Source organism: Conger conger, chromosome 9 (genome assembly GCF_963514075.1).
Source record: "Conger conger chromosome 9, fConCon1.1, whole genome shotgun sequence".
Classification (NCBI taxonomy): Eukaryota; Metazoa; Chordata; class Actinopteri; order Anguilliformes; family Congridae; genus Conger; species Conger conger.
The window spans coordinates 36121764-36140485 of NC_083768.1; the positions used below are offsets into that span (position 1 = coordinate 36121764).

An 18722-nucleotide genomic window follows, 5' to 3' on the forward strand; every position below is an offset into this window, starting at 1 on the left:
TGATGGATCTTCAGGACTCAACTAAACAAGAGGATTAAAAGATCTCAATGTCAGCCATAATGTAAGGCAAATGGTTTAGTGGCATGAGACCATCCCAGAATCACCATGGAGTCCAGTTCATACAACAGTTTACCCAAAAAATGCATACGCTAAACAAAGAGAAGGACATGTATGTGACTAATTTCTATGGAGCAATATGATGTTACTAAATGTTCCCATACATTTAATGTACTGTGGTACCCACAGAAATTACATTTTATTTTAGCATATTATAGCACTCAACTCACATTAAATATCTTGTTCAATGGTACAACTGAAGTCCTCCAAAAAAGAGAGAAAATTAGAAAATGTCTGAGGCTAGAAGGCCCATTTCTCTTACCTGTAGATACCAGCTGGAAGGAAATAGACAGGTGGGTCTTGTTGTGTATGAGCTGTAGTACTGATCTGCAGAGTGGTGAACACGTTCTACTCACAGTGCTCCACTCTGCCTTTATAAAGGAATTTGATAGGTATAATAGAAACATGAGTGTGTTTTGGAATTTAAGACAAAACTTTTATTCTATATATCTATATGTCAAATTTTCATGGTCAAACAGAAAAAAAATTGGGAATCCGGATCTCAGCACTCAATGTAAACAGAAAGGTTCTTGTGAGGTTAGTATAGGTTTACATCAGGTCCAGGTTCTCTGTGAAGGCCATTGTCAGCTTGACATTTTCACAGCCTATCATATTAATTTCCCCCTTACTGATGGAAGAAAGAATAATTGAGTCTAGGTAGCTATCTGAGGCTGAATGAGTAAGATAAGGCTGGATTTTCTATGTTGTTTTGTTAGTTTCTTGATATGCAGGTTTAATGCCAGATGAGTATCACGGTTAAGGCACTGTACTGTTATTGTACCAATGAGTAACTGCAAGGGATTTGGTAGCGATGGGGACTGGATCAAGTGTAGAAAACTGCTTATATGGAGAATGTGATGTGGCACATCCGAGCAGAAAGCATCAGTCGGAGGACAAAGGGCAAGAACAACAACAATGACCCCCAGATGCAGCATTGTACCTTTTAGCTAAATCAAGAAGTCCAAACACATGACTGCTGATCTCAAATTAATATATTATTCCTATGCTATCACTGGGTTTTTGATGCTTCCTTCCGCCTAGATTCCAGAGCCATTTACACTACAAATGGAAGGTGTAAGGGTAATTTTCTTAATTGATTCTTCATTGACAATGTGTGTTCACATAAAGACAATCACGTGATTAAAAATAACCTTTTATTATAATCTTTATTACAAATTAGACCATGTATGCTGAATTAAGTGCTTAGGAAATATTCTCTAAGAATATCTTCCTCTGTCTCTCACACCCCAGCAGACAGATTATGAAATTAATGTCTCTGCTTCTCCTAGAAGGGGGTAGCTAGCACATTCCGGTCTTACAGCAAGGTCAACAAGGAGTTTATCTGGAGACCAAATAATAATAATCCTAGGTTATCAGCATCATGACTTCCTTGTTTTTGTCTCCGCCCTTGTGGAAAAATGTGTATAAGAGTCTTACTATGTCTGATTCAAATCAGAGAGCCGGTAAGCTCTCTGACTTTCGGCTATTTCTTTGCAAATTAATACGAAAATTAAACTCAAGTATATACAGTGGTGTGAAAAAGTGTTTGCCCCCTTCCTGATTTCTTATTTCTTTGTATGTTTGTCACACTTAAATGTTTCAGATCATCAAACAAATTTAAATATTAGTCAAAGATAACACAAGTAAACACAAAATGCTAAAGGTTTTTATTATTAAGGGAGAAAAAAAATCGAAACCTACATGACCCTGTGTGAAAAAGTGATTGCCCCCTAAACCTAATAACTGGTTGGGCCACCCGTAGCAGCAACAACTGCAATCAAGCGTTTGCGATGAACTTGCAATGAGTCTCTTAGAGCGCTGTGGAGGAATTTTGGCCCACTCATCTTTGCAGAATTGTTGTAATTCAGCCACATTGGAGGGTTTTCGAGCATGAACCGTCTTTAAGGTCATGCCTCAGCATCTCAATAGGATTCAGGTCAGGACTTTGACTAGGCCACTCCAAAGTCTTCATTTTGTTTTTCTTCAGCCATTCAGAGGTGGACTTACTGGTGTGTTTTGGATCATTGTCCTGCTGCAGAACCCAAGTTCGTTTCAGCTTGAGGTCACGAACAGATGGCCGGACATTCTCCTTCAGGAATTTTTTGGTCGACAGCAGAATTCATGGTTCCATTTATCACAGCAAGTCTTCCAGGTCCTGAAGCAGCAAAATAGCCCCAGACCATCACACTACCACCACCATATTTTACTGTTGGTATGATGTTCTTTTTCTGAAATGCGGTGTTACTTTTTCGCCAGATGTAATGGGACACACACCTTCCAAAAAGTTCAACTTTTGTCTCATCAGACCACAGAGTATTTTCCCAAAAGTCTTGGGGATCATCAAGATATTTTCTGGCAAAATTGAGACTAGCCTTAATGTTCTTTTTGCTCAGCAGTGGTTTTCGTCTTGGAACTCTGCTATGCAGGCCATTTTTGCCCAGTCTCTTTCTTATGGTGGAGTCATGAACACCGACCTTAACTGAGGCAAGTGAGGCCTGCAGTTCTTTGGATGTTGTTGTGGGGTCTTTTGTGACCTCTTGGATGAGTCGTCGCTACGCTCTTGGGGTAATTTTGGTCGGCCGGCCACTCCTGGGAAGGTTCACCACTGTTCCATGTTTTCGCCATTTGTGGATAATGGCTCTCACTGTGGTTCGCTGGAGTCCCAAAGCTTTAGAAATGGCTTTATAACCTTTTCCAGACTGATAGATCTCAATTACTTTCTTTCTCATTTGTTCCTGAATTTCTTTAGATCTCCGCATGATGTCTAGCATTTGAGGATCATTTGGTCTACTTCACTTTGTCAGGCAGGTCCTATTTAAGTGATTTCTTGATTGAGAACAGGTGTGGCAGTAATCAGGCCTGGGTGTGGCTAGAGAAATTGAACTCAGGTTTGGTAAACCACAGTTAAGTTATGTTTTAACAGGGGGGGCAATCACTTTTTCACACAGGGCCATGTAGGTTTGGATTTTTTTTCTCCCTTAATAATAAAAACCTTCATTTAAAAACTGCATTTTGTGTTTACTTGTGTTGTCTTTGACTAATATTTTAATTTGTTTGATGATCTGAAACATTTAAGTGTGACAAACATGCAAAAAAATAAGAAATCACACCACTGTAGTTGTTTTACTGTGGATGTTTCATCAGACAATGCTCACCTGTGATATGTATAAAGGGCAATTTCCCTAACAAAGGATATTCAGTTCTCTTGACGTTTAAATTCAGATGATTATGTTTGGGTCTGGGGTGGAGCGTTTTCATATCACTCTTGAGTTTTGTATGGGGGTTCTATCGAAGCTGTACAGGTTACAACCATGTCATCAGCATACAGAAGGCAATGGGAGTTTGTCCAAGCTTCTGGGAGAAAAAACAGGTTTTGGGCCTTGTGGGAATGAGCTTGCATGAGTTGTGACTATTCATACACAGAGGGATTGGTTTTGGAGGTAAGATCAGAAGATAATATGTTAAAATGTTGTAGTTTAGTCACAGTGTGCCAGGGTTCAGGACAGAGGAACCCATCGCAGACTCAGGGATAACGTGCATATGACAGGCTTTAATGGAAAAGAACAGATCAAAAACATAGTCAAAAAACCGGCAATGGTCAGAATCCAAACAGACAGGTACATGAAGGTCAAGCAGAGTGAAGTCAGGAAACAGGCCAAAAACCAGACAGAGATCAAACCAGAAAAATCCAAAAACAGAGCAAAGCAGACAAAATAATACAGGGCACATGGCACTGTGCAGCGGATGCTAGAACCGGGGTAGGGAACAGAATAACAGCCGATCAAGCAACAAGAAACTGAAAAGGACAGGTTTAAATACACTAACAAATTAGCTAAACGATAAGCAGGTCTAAGGGCTGGGGAACAGATGAGAAACAGCAGGGAGAAGACAGGAAGGAAGTACATATATGGTGTGGGAGGCAGAGACATTAAATAAGGCAAAGGTGAAATGAATGAATGAAGTGAGAGAACTAATGGTTAACAAAGAATGAAAACGGTAAGAACTTAATCAAAACATATACAGAAAAAACACAGAACCTGACAGAGTGTGTGATTCACAACACCAAATGCTTTTCTAAGGTCTATGAATATGGCTCCAGTCATTTGGTCATTCTTAAGAGCATCATGTTGTGAATTACCATAATGGTAATTTGCAGAATTGCCACTGGGGAACTAAAAATTGTATTGTATTGAAGAAAACAAGTAATTTGACCATAGACAGTGGTGTGACTAGACATTGCTAAGACCCAGGGCTCAGCACAACACATAAAACACATTAATTGACTTTAAATGTAATTATGTAAATATAATAACAATTATTGATAATGCCATAAGCCGTTGCAAAAACATTAATGTAGAGAAAATAATAACTGACCTTGAGTTGTCTCCTTATTTTCATTTAACTCACTTACTAGCATCACTGCTAGTAAGATATGTGTCCCTGCCCCTGCTCCCATCAAACAAAAACCTCATGCAGAATAACATACTTTTCTTTTCCATCATCACACTGGCTACAACCAGACATTGTTGCCCCAGTAAACTGTCAGAATAAATTGTGAACTGTTACCACCCTGAATTTCGCTCTCCTCAAAACACGTAAAAGCTAATGTACATGTCACATTTCATGTTTGTCACGTCAATGTTTTATGTTTAGTTATTGTCTTAGATACGGTATTGTCATGTCACGTATTATGTCTAGTCTCGCCACGTTTTTATGTTTTATTTCTTGTTACGTTTCATTTTCATGTCACGTTATGTTTCTTCTTTAGTAGTTACGATTTAATTGTTAGTCTTGTCATGTCACGTTATATAGTTCATTCATGTCACAGTTTTGCTAACTTGTTATGTCACAATTTATGTTTGTTTCAGGTTATGCTGTTCTGTTCATTGATTAGCATACACTTTTTTGTGTCTTTCTGCAAACCTTGCATTCATGCTTTTTCTCTCTCTCCCTTTCTGCCACTCACGCTTCCCTAATTGTTTCAATTTCCCTTGTCTTCTTACTAATCTATGAATGCTAGATCAGGATTGGGTAATACTAATATTCTAACCATGTGTTCATGTTTACCTTACATTTCTTGTGCATGTCATTTACTAATTTACTAATGCTAGCGCAAGATTTTTACTAGTTTAGTTAGTTTATTACTAACGATTACTAATAATGCCGTTAACTTGTCAATCCTCCACACCTGATTTCCATTCGCATGCTGCTCTCAAGTTAATTGTCTACACCTGTCTACACCTGCATATAAGCTCAGTTCCATGTCATGTCTTTGTGAAATTGTTGCCTCCTGTTTGTCAGTGCACTTTTAAGCAGTTTGTCAAGCTGTTGTCCACCCGTTACGATCCAAGCCTGTTTACTGACCAAAGATTATTGACTTCTGTTTTGTTGACAAACTGCCCTTCCATCCACTCAACACATGGATGCAGAATCTTGAGAAGGACCAGTGGCCTACCTTGACTCTTGCTCCAATAGATCTCATTGAGTTAAATACCATAGTTAAATCTTCAAAATCCTCTATCCTCTTCTAGACCCTATCCCAACAAAGCTTTTGAAGGAGCTACTACCAGTGATTGGAACACCACAATTACATATTGTCAATGCTTCTTTCGCATCTGGACACTGACTCCTAAACTTGCAGTCATCAAACCCCTTCTTAAGAAGCCAAACTTAGATGTGAATGACTTGTCTAAGTAAAACACTAGAAAAGGCCATTTCAAAACAACTTTGTTCATTTGTACACCCCAATCATATCCCTGCCAACCTCTGCCATATTTTCCATTTATTTCAATACATGGCATTATTTAAAAAGCCATAAAACGTTTTTATTCAAATTGTTTTCAGGAACGACAACTATGTTCCGGAAGAGGGCCATCCCAGGTATAGATGCAATCGATTCTGTGCATTTATACTGTAGGAATTTGGAATTATGGGATGGCCATAATTGCCTTTCAATTCAATACATGGCACTTGAAGACCAAGCCAGTGTATGGTGGCTTCACCCCACACTTTATTGTGTTGTAGATTTCATTTTAAATGACATTGTTGCTCATCTACACTCAGAAACCCATAATGAGAAATTGAAAACATGTTTTAAAAAACTTTAAATTCCATACTTTATAAATTATCAAGAATATTTTCTTTGGTTGTTAAATGAGCTTGGGTTTTTACATTGAAGTAAATGGGCAAAAACCTATTTTCATTGCTTCGGTCTTGTATGCATATCTATGGTTCACCCTCCACCTATGGGGGTTGAGGCAGAATAGTTACGTTTGACACCCTCAGGTCTTCTAGAGGTCTCCTGGGTCTGATTCCCTTGTTGCTCGTTCATGTACAATATTTATATCAGGAACAAAGAAAGAAGCCAAGTAGACAAGGAAATATGTTTCTCCCCTTTTGCTCTCATGTTCCTGACACCATGAAACTGGAGACCGAAGTAAACATCGGGAAAACATTTTCATATTCTTAGAGCCAATTTCATTCAGCAGCACACGTCATCATTGCCTCTGAGATCAAATTGCAGGTCCATGATTGTCCCGATGTGCCTATTCTGTGGTCACTGGCTAATGCATTTCCTGCATGAACAGGAAGTTTCATGCCCACACCTGTCATGTGACAGCCCCACAGACTCCACATCTCCAGCTTTCTGTGCAGACGACCGTGGCCGTAACTATTGAGAACATTTGTGTGTGAAAGTGGGAGAAAGATTCGCTTTAGCCAATTAAACTTTAGCAAATTATATTACAGTACAAGGCAAATCATGTGGTTCACTGTCAGTGTAATAAGGTGTTGTGTGACCCTGAAATCATAAAATATTTGTAGCACGTTTTCCTGCTGCAGTATGAGAGACAATTGAGTAACATAGCTGCACCTGCTGAGGGCCCCCTGGTGGTCAATATGGTGAACAGCAGCATTGAGGAAAAATGGGATATGCGTATAGCTTGTGGTGCTGGCCAGGTTCTGACATGGCAGAATAACAGGTGAAAAATTAGATATTGTAGAATAAATAGTTGAAGAAATGTGGGGGACAGCTGAGTGCTCCCATGGTGATCAAATGCAGTGTTACCAAACTGTGGGTCAAGTGCCAGCCACTCACTGCTGGGTTGTGTAGCTGGGTCACAAGATAAATAAGATGGAAAGAAAAATCTATATTTCATTTTCTACTTTCACACAAGTCAGAATATAAGCTTTAATATTAAAGGCTTGAAGGCTTTCTGAATTACATTTCAAATACCAAATGCTTTACCGTGAGAACCAGTCATACGTATGTCATGTCCAGGGATTAATGTAACTAGACATCAAAGAAAGGAAATTTTAAATTCCCATTCCCTCCTTCTTTTATTTTTTAGCCTAAGGTGTTTTTCTCCCAGTGACCCAGTGAACTGACATTAAGAGATGTCTATAAATAATGCATCATAACCTGTGTATAGCGAGCCATCTGCAGAGAAAAACACTCACCTGAAATTAGCGCAGAAAGAGCAGCCACAAAAATGAGTTTTGGCATTGGGAAGGATACCATGATGGATCTTCAGGACTCAACTAAACAAGAGGATTAAAAGATCTCAATGTCAGCCATAATGTAAGGCAAATGGTTTAGTGCTGTGAGACCATCCCAGAATCACCATGGAGTCCAGTTCATACAACAGTTTACCCAAAAAATGCATACGCTAAACAAAGAGAAGAACAGGTATATGACTAATTTCTGTGGTATGCTGTTTCTAAATGTTCCCCCACATATAATGCACTGTGGTACACATTGAGATTATAGTATATTAGCATTCATCCATCCATCCATCCATTATCTTAACCTGCTTATCCTGAACAGGGTCGCAGGGGGCCTGGCGCCCATCCCAGCATACATTGGGTGAAAGGCAGGAATACACCCGACAGGTCGGCAGTCCATCGCAAGGCACATACACCATACACTCACACACTCATACCTACGGGCAATTTAGACTCTCCAATCAGCCTAACCTGCATGTCATGACTGTGGGAGGAAACCGGAGTACACGGAGGAAACCCACGCAATCACGGGGAGAACTCCACACAGAGAGGCCCCGGCCGACTGGGATTCAAACCCAGGACCTCCTTGCTGTGAGGTAGTGCTACCCACTGATGATTACCCACTGATGATTACAGCTTACAGCTCATGAAAATCCAGTATCTCAAAATATTAGAATATCACATAAGACCAATCAAAAAAAGGATTTATAATACGGAATTTAAATTACGAGCAACGAGTTGCCGCAACCAAAGTTGCAGGGAAATTGTATCGTGTAACAACACCTTTAGAGTGGTCCCGACCAACCTTACGAAAGTACAACGGTATACTTAGCTAAGAACGTTTCGGGAAACATGCTGAAACGTTAAGGTAGGGTTCAAGGTATAATTTATGAACGACGTAACACACAAAATATCAAGGTTTTTCTGTCTGAAATTGGTCCTGGGGCCTCCCTGTGTATGCTCATTATGAAACCATAATTGCAAAAGCTTTTAATTTTTCTTAATTAGGTGCTTTTCATGTTTAGATGGATTATTTACTCCCTTATGCCAGAAGTAGTTATGCATTCCATGAAGAATAAAAGTCCCATGTTCACATTGTGCTTTTTGTGCAAACAATTGCATAAAAAGTAGACTAACTGATCTAATTAAAGACTCAGGTGAATCTGTCATTGTCTTTGAATTCTTCATTATCAACCAAATTTTTCATTTTTATGGCCATGTCTTCCCATTTGTATTAATTAGGAGCCCATTGATTAATCTCAATCTTTAATTTGATCAGTTAAACATTCTATTTATCTCATTGTTTAAAATATATCACAAAAAGCACAATATGAACATGATATTTTTATTCTGTGTGGCATGCAAAGGTATTTCTAGCACAATGTGGTTAAGAGGGTAAATAATCCCTCTAAACATGGAAAGAGTACAATAAAAAATGAACATCTTGTTAAAATACTGGGATTGCAACATGAAATATGAGCTCTTGAGTTGCTCATTTGTGTTTTCACAACTGTGGATATAGGCACTTCAGAAAAACAGAGGTATGCAGAATTTGAATTTGTCATAATTAATGTCATATTTAGAGATATTCACTTGCAAGCCCATGAACAGAAGAGGTCTCCTGGGTCTGATTCCCCTGTTGTTTAATCTTGTACCACAAGATTTAAAACTGATGTCAGAAATATTTAAACCTTTAATCCAAAAAGGATCATATAACAGTATACTAGCAACATTAGAAATGAAAGAAGCCAAACAGACATGGACATGTTTTTTTCACACTTTCTGGGTACCATGGAACATATTTTGTGCAAACATTTAATAATGCGGTGGCACAGATGGTGCAGTGGGTAGCACTGCCGCCTCACAGCAAGGAGGTCCTGGGTTCAAATCCCTGTCGGCTGGGGCCTCTCTGTGTGGAGTTTGCATGTTCTCCCTGCGTGCACGTGGGTTTCCTCCGGGTACTCCGGTTTCCTCCCACAGTCCAAAGACATGCAGGTTAGGCTGACTGGAGAGTCTAAATTGCCCATAGGTATGAGTGTGTGAGTAAATGGTGTGTGTGCCCTGCGATGGACTGGCGACCTGTCCAGGGTGTATTCCTGCCTTTTGCCCAATGTATGCTGGAATAGGCTCCAGCGACCCTGTTCAGGATAAGCGGGAATGAATGAATGAATTTAATAATGCTAACAGGATGCTTGGCCTGTTTGTGTTCTGGGGCGATGCTTTCGTTCTTGGGAAGTTTGCCTCTACACTTTGCTCTTCTCATCATTCAAGTCAAACTTGGTCTTGATCTGTCCACAAGAACCTTTTCCAGAGCCATTTTGCAGACTTTTAGGTACAGTATGTCTTAGCAAACTGTAACCTGGCCATCCTGTTTTTGCAGTTAACTAGTGGTTTGCATGCATACTACAGCATAGCCTCTGTAGATATGTTTGTGGAGTCTTCTGCAGAGAGCAGTCGCTGACACACTGACACTGATACAAATGTTAGAATGAGTGAAAAGTGTGACAATATGTCCCTCTCTCCCCTGCAACAAAAATACATAAAGAGTTAAATAAACAAATTATCACTGAAAGGGCAATAAGATATATATACATATGGAATGGTAGAAAACTTGCAAATCAGAGGTACCAATTATTGTAAAAGCCATTGAATCATTAATGAAGCACACTGCTTTACATATGTTGGAAAATAAAAGTTTATATCAATAACAGTATTATTCTAAATTACAGTATTTTTTGTGCATATTTATCAAGGGTGCCAGTAATTCTGGACCTGACCATATGTACATATTATTGAAGCACTGATACAGTGAGCTCCATAATTCTGGGGGCAAAGACATGTTTTTTTTCTTGGTTTGTTTCTGTACTCGCTGTTCAGTTCCTGCTTGTTTCTGGGACTTTTTGCCTTCAGCTCTAGCAGTAGGTTTTTGGTCATTGTCTTGTTGCATGATGAAATGCTGTCCAATAAGTTTTTTTGTATTTTTCTATAGACTTCAGAATTAATTCTGTCTGCAGTCACATCATCGATGAAGACGAGTGAGCTTGTTCCACTGGCAACCATACAGGCCCAAGCCATAACACCCCCTCCACAACATTTCACAGAAGAGGTGGTATGTTTTATCATGGACATTTCCTTTTTTCCTCCACTCTTTCCTCTTTCCACTACAGAGGGTACATGTTAATCTTTGTCCCATCTGTCCAGAAGACTTTGTTCCAGAAACCTCGGCTCTTTTAGGTCCTTTATAGCAAACTGTAATCTCACCTTTCTGTTCTTCAGGCATAGCAGTGGTTTGCATCATGCAGTGTACCCTCTGTAGTCCTTCTGGAGTAGTCTTCTGCGTATGCTGGACTTTGACACATCTACACCTGTATCCAGGCAGTTTTTTCATTTATTTGTTGGGCCGTTGTCAGGAGGGTTTTCTTCACCACATAGAGTATTCTCCGCTCATCCACTACAGTGGTCTTTCTCAGTCTACCAGGTCTTTTGGTATAATTTAGTTCACCAGTTGCTTTTTTTCTTGTTAATAATGAACCAAACTGTTGACTGGGGCATGCCCAGGGTTTTTAGCAGTGTTGTTGGTTGACTTATTTCATTTCTGAGCTTTATGACGGCCAGCTTAATTTGCATCTACACTGCTGTCTTCCTCATGTTGTCACATCCCAACAACAATCTCCAAAGGCATGAATACCAACAATCACCAAAATGAATACACCTGCCTAATGAAACACATACGTGAAGCCAATTCAACAAATAATTAGCACCTTAAAATGGGGAGACCATGTGCAAAAGGTGCTGTCATTTCTAAACTGTTAATCCGATATGGGTGAAAATACCCTCAAATTAAAGCTGACAGTCTGCACTTCAGCCTCATTGTATCCTCTCAAACCCAGACCGCTAGAGTAGGCTACAGAACCAAAATAACAAAACATGTGTCACTGTCCAAAGAATTATGGTGCTCACTAGAAGTCGATTTTGCGATGCATTTGATTTCTCTCAGTCTTAATATAAGTCTTAATAGCCATACAATGCAGTCTGAATCCATTCAGATTTAGACGGTCAGTTTGATGGTGCTCTATCTTATAGAATATATATTTGCTAAATTCGGCCATATTAAGTTTGATGGCTCTACGGTTAGCACACAGGGTTGTACTGTTAAACTATGGATGATACAATTCTAAATTCAGTAATAATAAGTATATAATTAAGTAATAGTAAGTAAATTAAGTATTCATTTCAATACAGTGTGCCTGAAGGAAGTATGAAATCGGAAACAAAATCCCGTAAAACACTAAAATACTGGTGGAATGTTGATGGGAGAGACGAAACAACATTAATTACTTAATTCTCTCAAACAGAACGATTAATTAAATATATTTCCGAACGCTACCACAGTTTATGTATAAGTCTCTCCAAAGTGACAGGCCAGCTGTGTCTGAAAATTCTAGATGCGCAAAATAAGAGGACGCGTCCTTTGGCAAACTCGCTCGTTGGGTAGCCGACATTGTTCGAATGATTTCGTCTACTCGGACGAAAAGGGGTCTTGTGTTGTAATGTACGAGGCAGGGAAACGCGTAGGACTGCATGTGGACCGAGTTGGACGCTGCAGCAAGTTAGGACCGTATCTTCGGAGACGGAGTTGCACGGGAGGCTGAGGAAAGGCGTACTGGCTTCCGCTCCGTGTGATATCTGACTGGGGAAATAAAGTGGAGGAACCTGCACATTTCTTCGCTCACATAAACAAAGGAGATCTCCAGACGTGCTGGGCCACCGCAGTGGAGAAAATCAGCCTTAAAACGCCGTGGTAAGACGTCCCCTCCCCCGCCTGGAGGGTCAGCGGCATGGCGCTGAGCTCGGGCGGGTGGGCTCACACGCCTCCACCGGCACCATCTCCGCCTGTTCCGCGGGCCATGCCTTCGCAGGCCAGCTGCCACACCGTTTTAATGTCGGTGCGGGTGTCAGTGTGCCATTCAGGGATCCGTCCTTTATGTCTTCCTGGAGCCGGAGATGAGTGCCTCCGCCTTCAGCTTAGCATGGACCCGGCCCGGGCCGGGGAATTCCGCCTTGCCCTGAGGGACGCTAACGGTACCCGTAGGAGTGTGGTAAGAGACTGTCGTGGAGTGGTTGTTGTGTTGCCAACGTGTTTTATTTCGGTCAAGTGTAATTTGGAGCTCGTTGGCGTGTTCGGAAGTGTGTCTTCATGTGCAGAACGTCGTCGCAGTCGACATTTAATTAAGTGAAGGTAAACATGGTTAACCGCGCACAGCAACGGTAAATCACGTGTTGTTTTTAGCAACCAGGCTAACAATTTCTTTCGGTGGGTTGTGTCGTGATAGTCTAACACCAATAGGCTTTACGAAATAACATCTCTATGAAATCGTCCTGAATTCAGTAGACTATACACCACAAGAAACCTTGAGACTTGGTTGGTCGATCAATTGTTAGGTAGATCAGTTATAACGAGTACATGCCGTCATCATCTGTGCAGTGGCAAGCTGTTTCTGTGTGTGTTTGTGGAGACGATTGTATCTGTTCCATCTACTCGTTATTCAGAATAACCATTGGTAATGTTACAACTATAACCTTAGGTCTTCGTTTCTTTGTTTGATGTTCTGAGGTCTAGCTATTGCATGTCGTCAGCAAACTGGATATCGAGGCATTTCATCAGATGCATAATGTGATGTTGACATGTGTAGTCTATAAATCTCCCTTGCAAAAGTGCTATCACAATAATTTAAGAAGTTATTGAGAGTGCTACTAGTACGTATATTGTACCTGACACAGTTTAAAATGTTATATTGCCAAAAATGTTCTTTAGGCACAATATACTTCTGACAAAAGTCTTGTTAATTGTGACTGAGTCAGATGTATTATCCCAAAACTGAGTAAAGTAAGTAAACAATCAGTAGATATAATGTATGCCTTTATTTAATTCAAAAAGTAACTAGAATTGTTTGAGAGGGCATGCTAAAGAGTCTCTCCAGCATTCTCAGCAATGGGAAGCATCTTTGTGAACCACTATTCCTCCTCACTATCCTCCATTCTTTCACTTTCCTTATCTGTCTTCTATCACTCCCCCTTTCCTTTTGTTCCCTTTTTTCCATCTCTCAGCCCATCGTAGAGTTTGATCTGCGCTCTGTGCGTTACGAGGTCAAGTCCTCACATTGTCACGAGCTGTGTCTGGACACTCCCCCTCACGACCGCATCAGCTTCAACTTCCGCAGTGAGAAGGAGGCGCAGGAGTGGGCCACTGTGGTGATGTCATCCCTGAGGGAGGCCCACAGAGGTATGTTGGTTGCGGGAGCAAGGGGTTTTTGGACAAGGTGGTTGATGCTTATTTTACTTGGTCCTGTTACCTCAACATTGCTTTTTGTGGCTGTGAATTCTCTCTCTCTCTCTCTCTCTCTCTCTCTCTCTCTCTCTCTCTCTCTCTCTCTCTCTCTCTCTCTCTCTCTCTCTCTCTCTCTCTCTCTCTCTCTCTCTCTCTCTCTCTCTCTCTCTCTCTCTCTCTCTCTCTCTCTCTCTCTCTCTCTCTCTCTCTCTCTCTCTCTCTCTCAGTGGCAGACAGCTTCCCCCTGCCTGCTGATGAGAAACAGCCGCACAGGGAGCCTGCAGAACAGCATGGTTCTCTTCCCTTAAACAACACAGGTCAGCTGCAGCCATCTCTCACCCCCTTGCCCTGTCTGTGCTGTCCATGTCCTGTCAACCCATTCCTGCCTCTCCCCTCTGTGCTCTATCACGCTTAGGCCACAAGAACATGTAATGACAAGGCCAGCCCATTCAGCCCATTTCTGCTCCTGATTGACCTACAGCAGGGACAATCAAATATGGCCAGTAGTAATGCTGCTGTTCTTTTTCACCCAATAGTTATTCATATGTTATCCACCGACCTGATATCCCAGGTTTAAATCAGTCCTGACAAGAAGGGGGGCCTGATTTGAGTACACCTGATTGCTGGAGGAACTCACTGTTTGATGCTCTCTCTCTCTCTCTCTCTCCTCTCTCTCTCTCTCTCTCTCTCTCGCTCTCTCTCTCTCTCTCTCTCGCTCTCTCTCTCTCTCTCTCTCCCTCCCTCTCTCCCTCTCTCCCTCTCCCCCCCCTCCCTCTAGAGGAGCTGTGTGTAGAGCTGACGCGGGCCATTGAAGCAGGGGACATACAGGCTGCTTCACAGCTGGCCACAACCCTGGCCCGCCAGCAGGTGGCACTCAAGATCCAGCTCTCTGAGAAGAACTACATGGACACAGAGATAAGGTGAGATTTGGGTGTCTGGGTCACTGAGTCAAACCCACTGCCGGATTTCTGTTAAACGCTGTCAGTGCTTAAAAGTGACTTAGGCTGCAGACGATGAACACACATACAGGCAATTATTTTCAATAAGGATATAGGTGGCTAAGAACTGATATTGTGACTAGTATCCAGTACCATCATCATCAGTCTTCATCAGTGATCGACGGCACGGTGTAAGCACACACTTCACCAGAGTCAATGAGCGAGGTGGCCAATGGGAGCGCGTGGCGTGACTGCGACCCCTCTCTCTCTTTCAGTCTGGCTGTGGCCGTGGAGGACGCTTCCTCTTCCTGTTGCATTGCGGTGAAGGTCTTCCCCCACATGACGGTTGCGTCGCTCAAGCAGCAGGTTGGGCTCCATCTCCGGCCAGGGCTGATGTGAATGAAACGTTCGGCTGTCGCGTAAAAATGCCTTTTGCCGCCGTTGTAGTTTCGGGCGTTGAGTCTCGATCCTCTCGCTGTCTCAGGTGTTTCTGGAGTACGGCTTCCACCCGCGGGTGCAGCGCTGGGTGATCGGCCAGTGCCTGTGCACGGAGCCTCGCTCGCTGGCGTCCTACGGGGTGCGGCAGGACCGCGACACGGCCTTCCTCTACCTCCTCTCGGCGCGCCAGGCCCGTCTCACCCGGCAGATGTGCCAGCAGGACCAGGAGAGCGCCCTGCTGACCCCAGCGCCTCCCAGCAACGGGCCCATGTCCCAGGACTGGAGGGGCTACAGCACCCTGCCCTCCAGACTGCCACACGGCAGCACGGGTGAGCCACGCTGATGCACTATAACACTGTCGTACTCTTACGGCCCATCCGCACCAACAACCACAACTAGAACAGTAACTATGAACACACCGCTTAAAAAATAAATAAAATAAAACAATAAAATAAAAATAAACTCAAACGGGGGCGGCACGGATGGTGCAGTGGGTAGCATTGCCGCCTCACAGCAAGGAGGTCCTGGGTTCGAATCCCCGTCGGCCGGGGCCTCTCTGTGTGGAGTTCTCCCCGTGTTTGCGTGGGTTTCCTCCGGGTACTCCGGTTTCCTCCCACAGTCCAAAGACATGCAGGTTAGGCTGATTGGAGAGTCTAAATTGCCCGTAGGTATGAGTGTGTGAGTGAATGGTGTGTGTGCCCTGCAATGGACTGGCGACCTGTCCAGGGTGTATTCCTGCCTTTCACCCAATGTATGCTGGGATAGGCTCCAGCCCCCCTGCGACCCTGTTCAGGATAAGCGGGTTCATATAATGGATGAATGAATGAATGAAACTCAAACGGGCGGCAGAGTCCACACCAGAACTATAACGGAAACGACAGTGATAAACGATATCTTTTGGATCTCTTTCGGAGCAATATTTTCCAGCTGCATGAACGATAGTAGCACTGACAGCCACTCAAAATCTATCCAAATTTACCAGACTTCACGTTCTCAATGGCTTACATGACGTTATCGTTCGTCAGTGCGGATGCTCTCATCATTATTGTTCTAGTTATGGTTATAGTTCTAGTTCTTGGTATGGACAGACTCTTTTTACTGTAATATTACATGATATTTGGCTTATCCAAAGTGACTTAGAGTTGATTAGACTAAGCAGGAGACAATCTCCCCTGGAGCAATGTGGGGTCAAGGGCCTTGCCCAAGGGGCCAACAGCTGTGCGGATTTTATCTTGGATCAAATCACCAGCCTTGCGGTTCCCAGTCATGTACCTTAACCAATAAGCAGCAGGCTGCCCCATGTAATACTGTGCCTCTGTAACACCACTTCTTGTGATTGGTTGTTTAGGCAATAGTGGGGGTGGCTCTGAGAGGCTTGGCGTTGGTGAAATCCGGGACCTCCTGAACATCGACATGCTGCATCTGAATGAAACCCCAGCCCCAAATAATCCAAAGCCACAGGTACCTGCCTACATACAGGTCCACACACAGGCCCTTCTCCTCTGACTCTCATTAACAACGCGTTTCTGCCCATAGAACTGCTACACACTGGTTGTTTTTAGTCTTTCGCACCATTCTCTGCAAACTCTAGAGACAGTTGTGTGAAGATTACAGGAGATCAGCAGTTTCTGAGATACTCACACTACCCTGTCTAGCGCCAACAATCATTCCATGGTCAAAGTCACTTCTCTTACCCAAAGATCACATATCGTCTCTCTCCCTCTCTCCCTCCCACCCTCTCTCTTTCCCTCTGTCTCTCTCCCTCCCTCTCCCTCCCTCTCCCTCCCTCTCCCTCTCCCTCTCTCCTTCCCTCTCCCTCCCTCACTCTCTCTCTCCCTCTCCCTCTCTCCCTCCATCTCTCCCTCTGTTTCTCTCTGTCTCTCTCCTTCCCTCTCCCTCTCTCTCTGTCTCTCTCTCTCTCCCTCCCTCCCTCCAGCTTGGGTGGTCGTGTCCCTCGTGTACCTTCATCAACAAGCCCACTCGCCCCGGCTGTGAGATCTGCAGCACAGACCGGCCTGAAGGCTACAGGCAAGACCCACCGGACCCGCACCGCCTCCATCAGGTGGGACCCCCATCCTCATAACGCGTCTTAATGCTGACCTGGGATCAGTATGGCCTTCTGGATGGTAATGGAGAAGGTCGTGATGTGGGCAGGCAAGGCTGACCCTGGGTCAGCACTCCTTCTCTGTGACCCTGTAGTGGGGTTGAGAGATTGGCAGGAGTCCCACATTCTGACCTCTGCTTCACTCTCTTGTTTCTGTTTTTTAGGAGAAAAGGAGAAGGGAAGAGTTGGGCGGGCCGGCACCACTGAACGGATCGCTACAGCATAACCCAAACCCGCCACACGACCAGGACTACTGACCACACATGGACTACTGACCACACACGCACACAGACCACATGCCATGCAGCTGACCATGACCAGGGCTACAGACCACACGCACACAGACCGCATGCCATACAACTGACCATGACCAGGGCTACAGACCACACGCACTCACAGACCGCATGCCATACAGCTGACCATGACCAGGACTATGGGCTGACCGCACACAGACTGGGAAAAAAGAAGACAGCACACATTTACCGACAAACGTTCAGCGATGCGTATTTTCAGAAAACTTTCAATAATGTTCACAGATACGTACGTACGCACACACACCTTTACACACAAGCCTTGCACTTGTATACTTACCGTCACCTATAGTTTGTTGACTTGCATTCTGGCTCTGAGGCCACAGTAAAGTGAAGCACAGACAAGCGACAGCACCTTCTGCTGACAAAAGCAGAAATTGCAGTTTATACTATGCTACGATAGTCCTTGTGTCGACCGAGCAGACAGATTCTTTTCAGCATGGGGGTGCTGTGTGGGCAGTTGGATTGGTTGTATTCTCTGCAAGAAAAAAAAAAAAAGATTTACATGGATATGTAAAATACCAAATGTGTTTCTTCTGTTTGTCATTCTGTCTGAATTTACTGTGAATGTGTTGAAAGCTCCTCCCATCCTCCTGGTGATGTCATGCATACTAGTGCCAGCTCATCTCAGGAGAGGAGAGGTGATTGGTCCAAATGATCGACAGCTCATAGTGTTTTAAAGTGGTTTCATTTTATTCAGTGTTGTATTATGTAAATTTGTGTCATGGACATGCCTGGTGAATCGCCAGCTATGTTCTGTGAGCACCAAGCATAGCAGGGTAGTTCTGGAGCTCTCGGCAAAGACCCGTGGGTTTCAAAACAAGCAAATGTATGTACATGCGTGTAAAGAAATGACGATGCATTATATGTGGATTTCCTTTGGAGGAATGCAAATAACATGTATTATTGTAAAAGATTTATTAAAATGTATATAAATACATTATCCTGCTTCATGTGACTTCTTGCCTCTTCCTTCAGAGGAG

General features: G+C 43.1%; 1 protein-coding gene across 1 annotated transcript; it reads left to right on the forward strand.

The window, feature by feature from the left end:
* Positions 1 to 12061: 12061 nt before the first annotated feature.
* On the forward strand, positions 12062 to 18679 carry LOC133137161 (ranBP-type and C3HC4-type zinc finger-containing protein 1-like). Its single transcript, XM_061255241.1, has 9 exons — positions 12062 to 12719; positions 13729 to 13903; positions 14176 to 14265; positions 14727 to 14868; positions 15162 to 15252; positions 15371 to 15653; positions 16673 to 16785; positions 17261 to 17386; positions 17593 to 18679. Exons 1-9 carry the CDS (start codon positions 12459 to 12461, stop codon positions 17683 to 17685), a joined length of 1374 nt encoding a protein of 457 aa, XP_061111225.1. The 5' UTR covers positions 12062 to 12458; the 3' UTR covers positions 17686 to 18679.
* The last annotated feature ends 43 nt before the right edge of the window (positions 18680 to 18722 follow it).

Excerpts from the sequence above, each read along its gene's own strand:
- LOC133137161 (XM_061255241.1), top strand. The coding sequence starts at position 12,459 with ATGGCGCTGAGCTCGGGCGGGTGGGCTCACACGCCTCCACCGGCACCA. Across the intron at positions 16,786-17,260 it reads CAAATAATCCAAAGCCACAG|CTTGGGTGGTCGTGTCCCTC; the intron begins GTACCTGCCTAC and ends CCCTCCCTCCAG. Across the intron at positions 17,387-17,592 it reads ACCCGCACCGCCTCCATCAG|GAGAAAAGGAGAAGGGAAGA; the intron begins GTGGGACCCCCA and ends TCTGTTTTTTAG.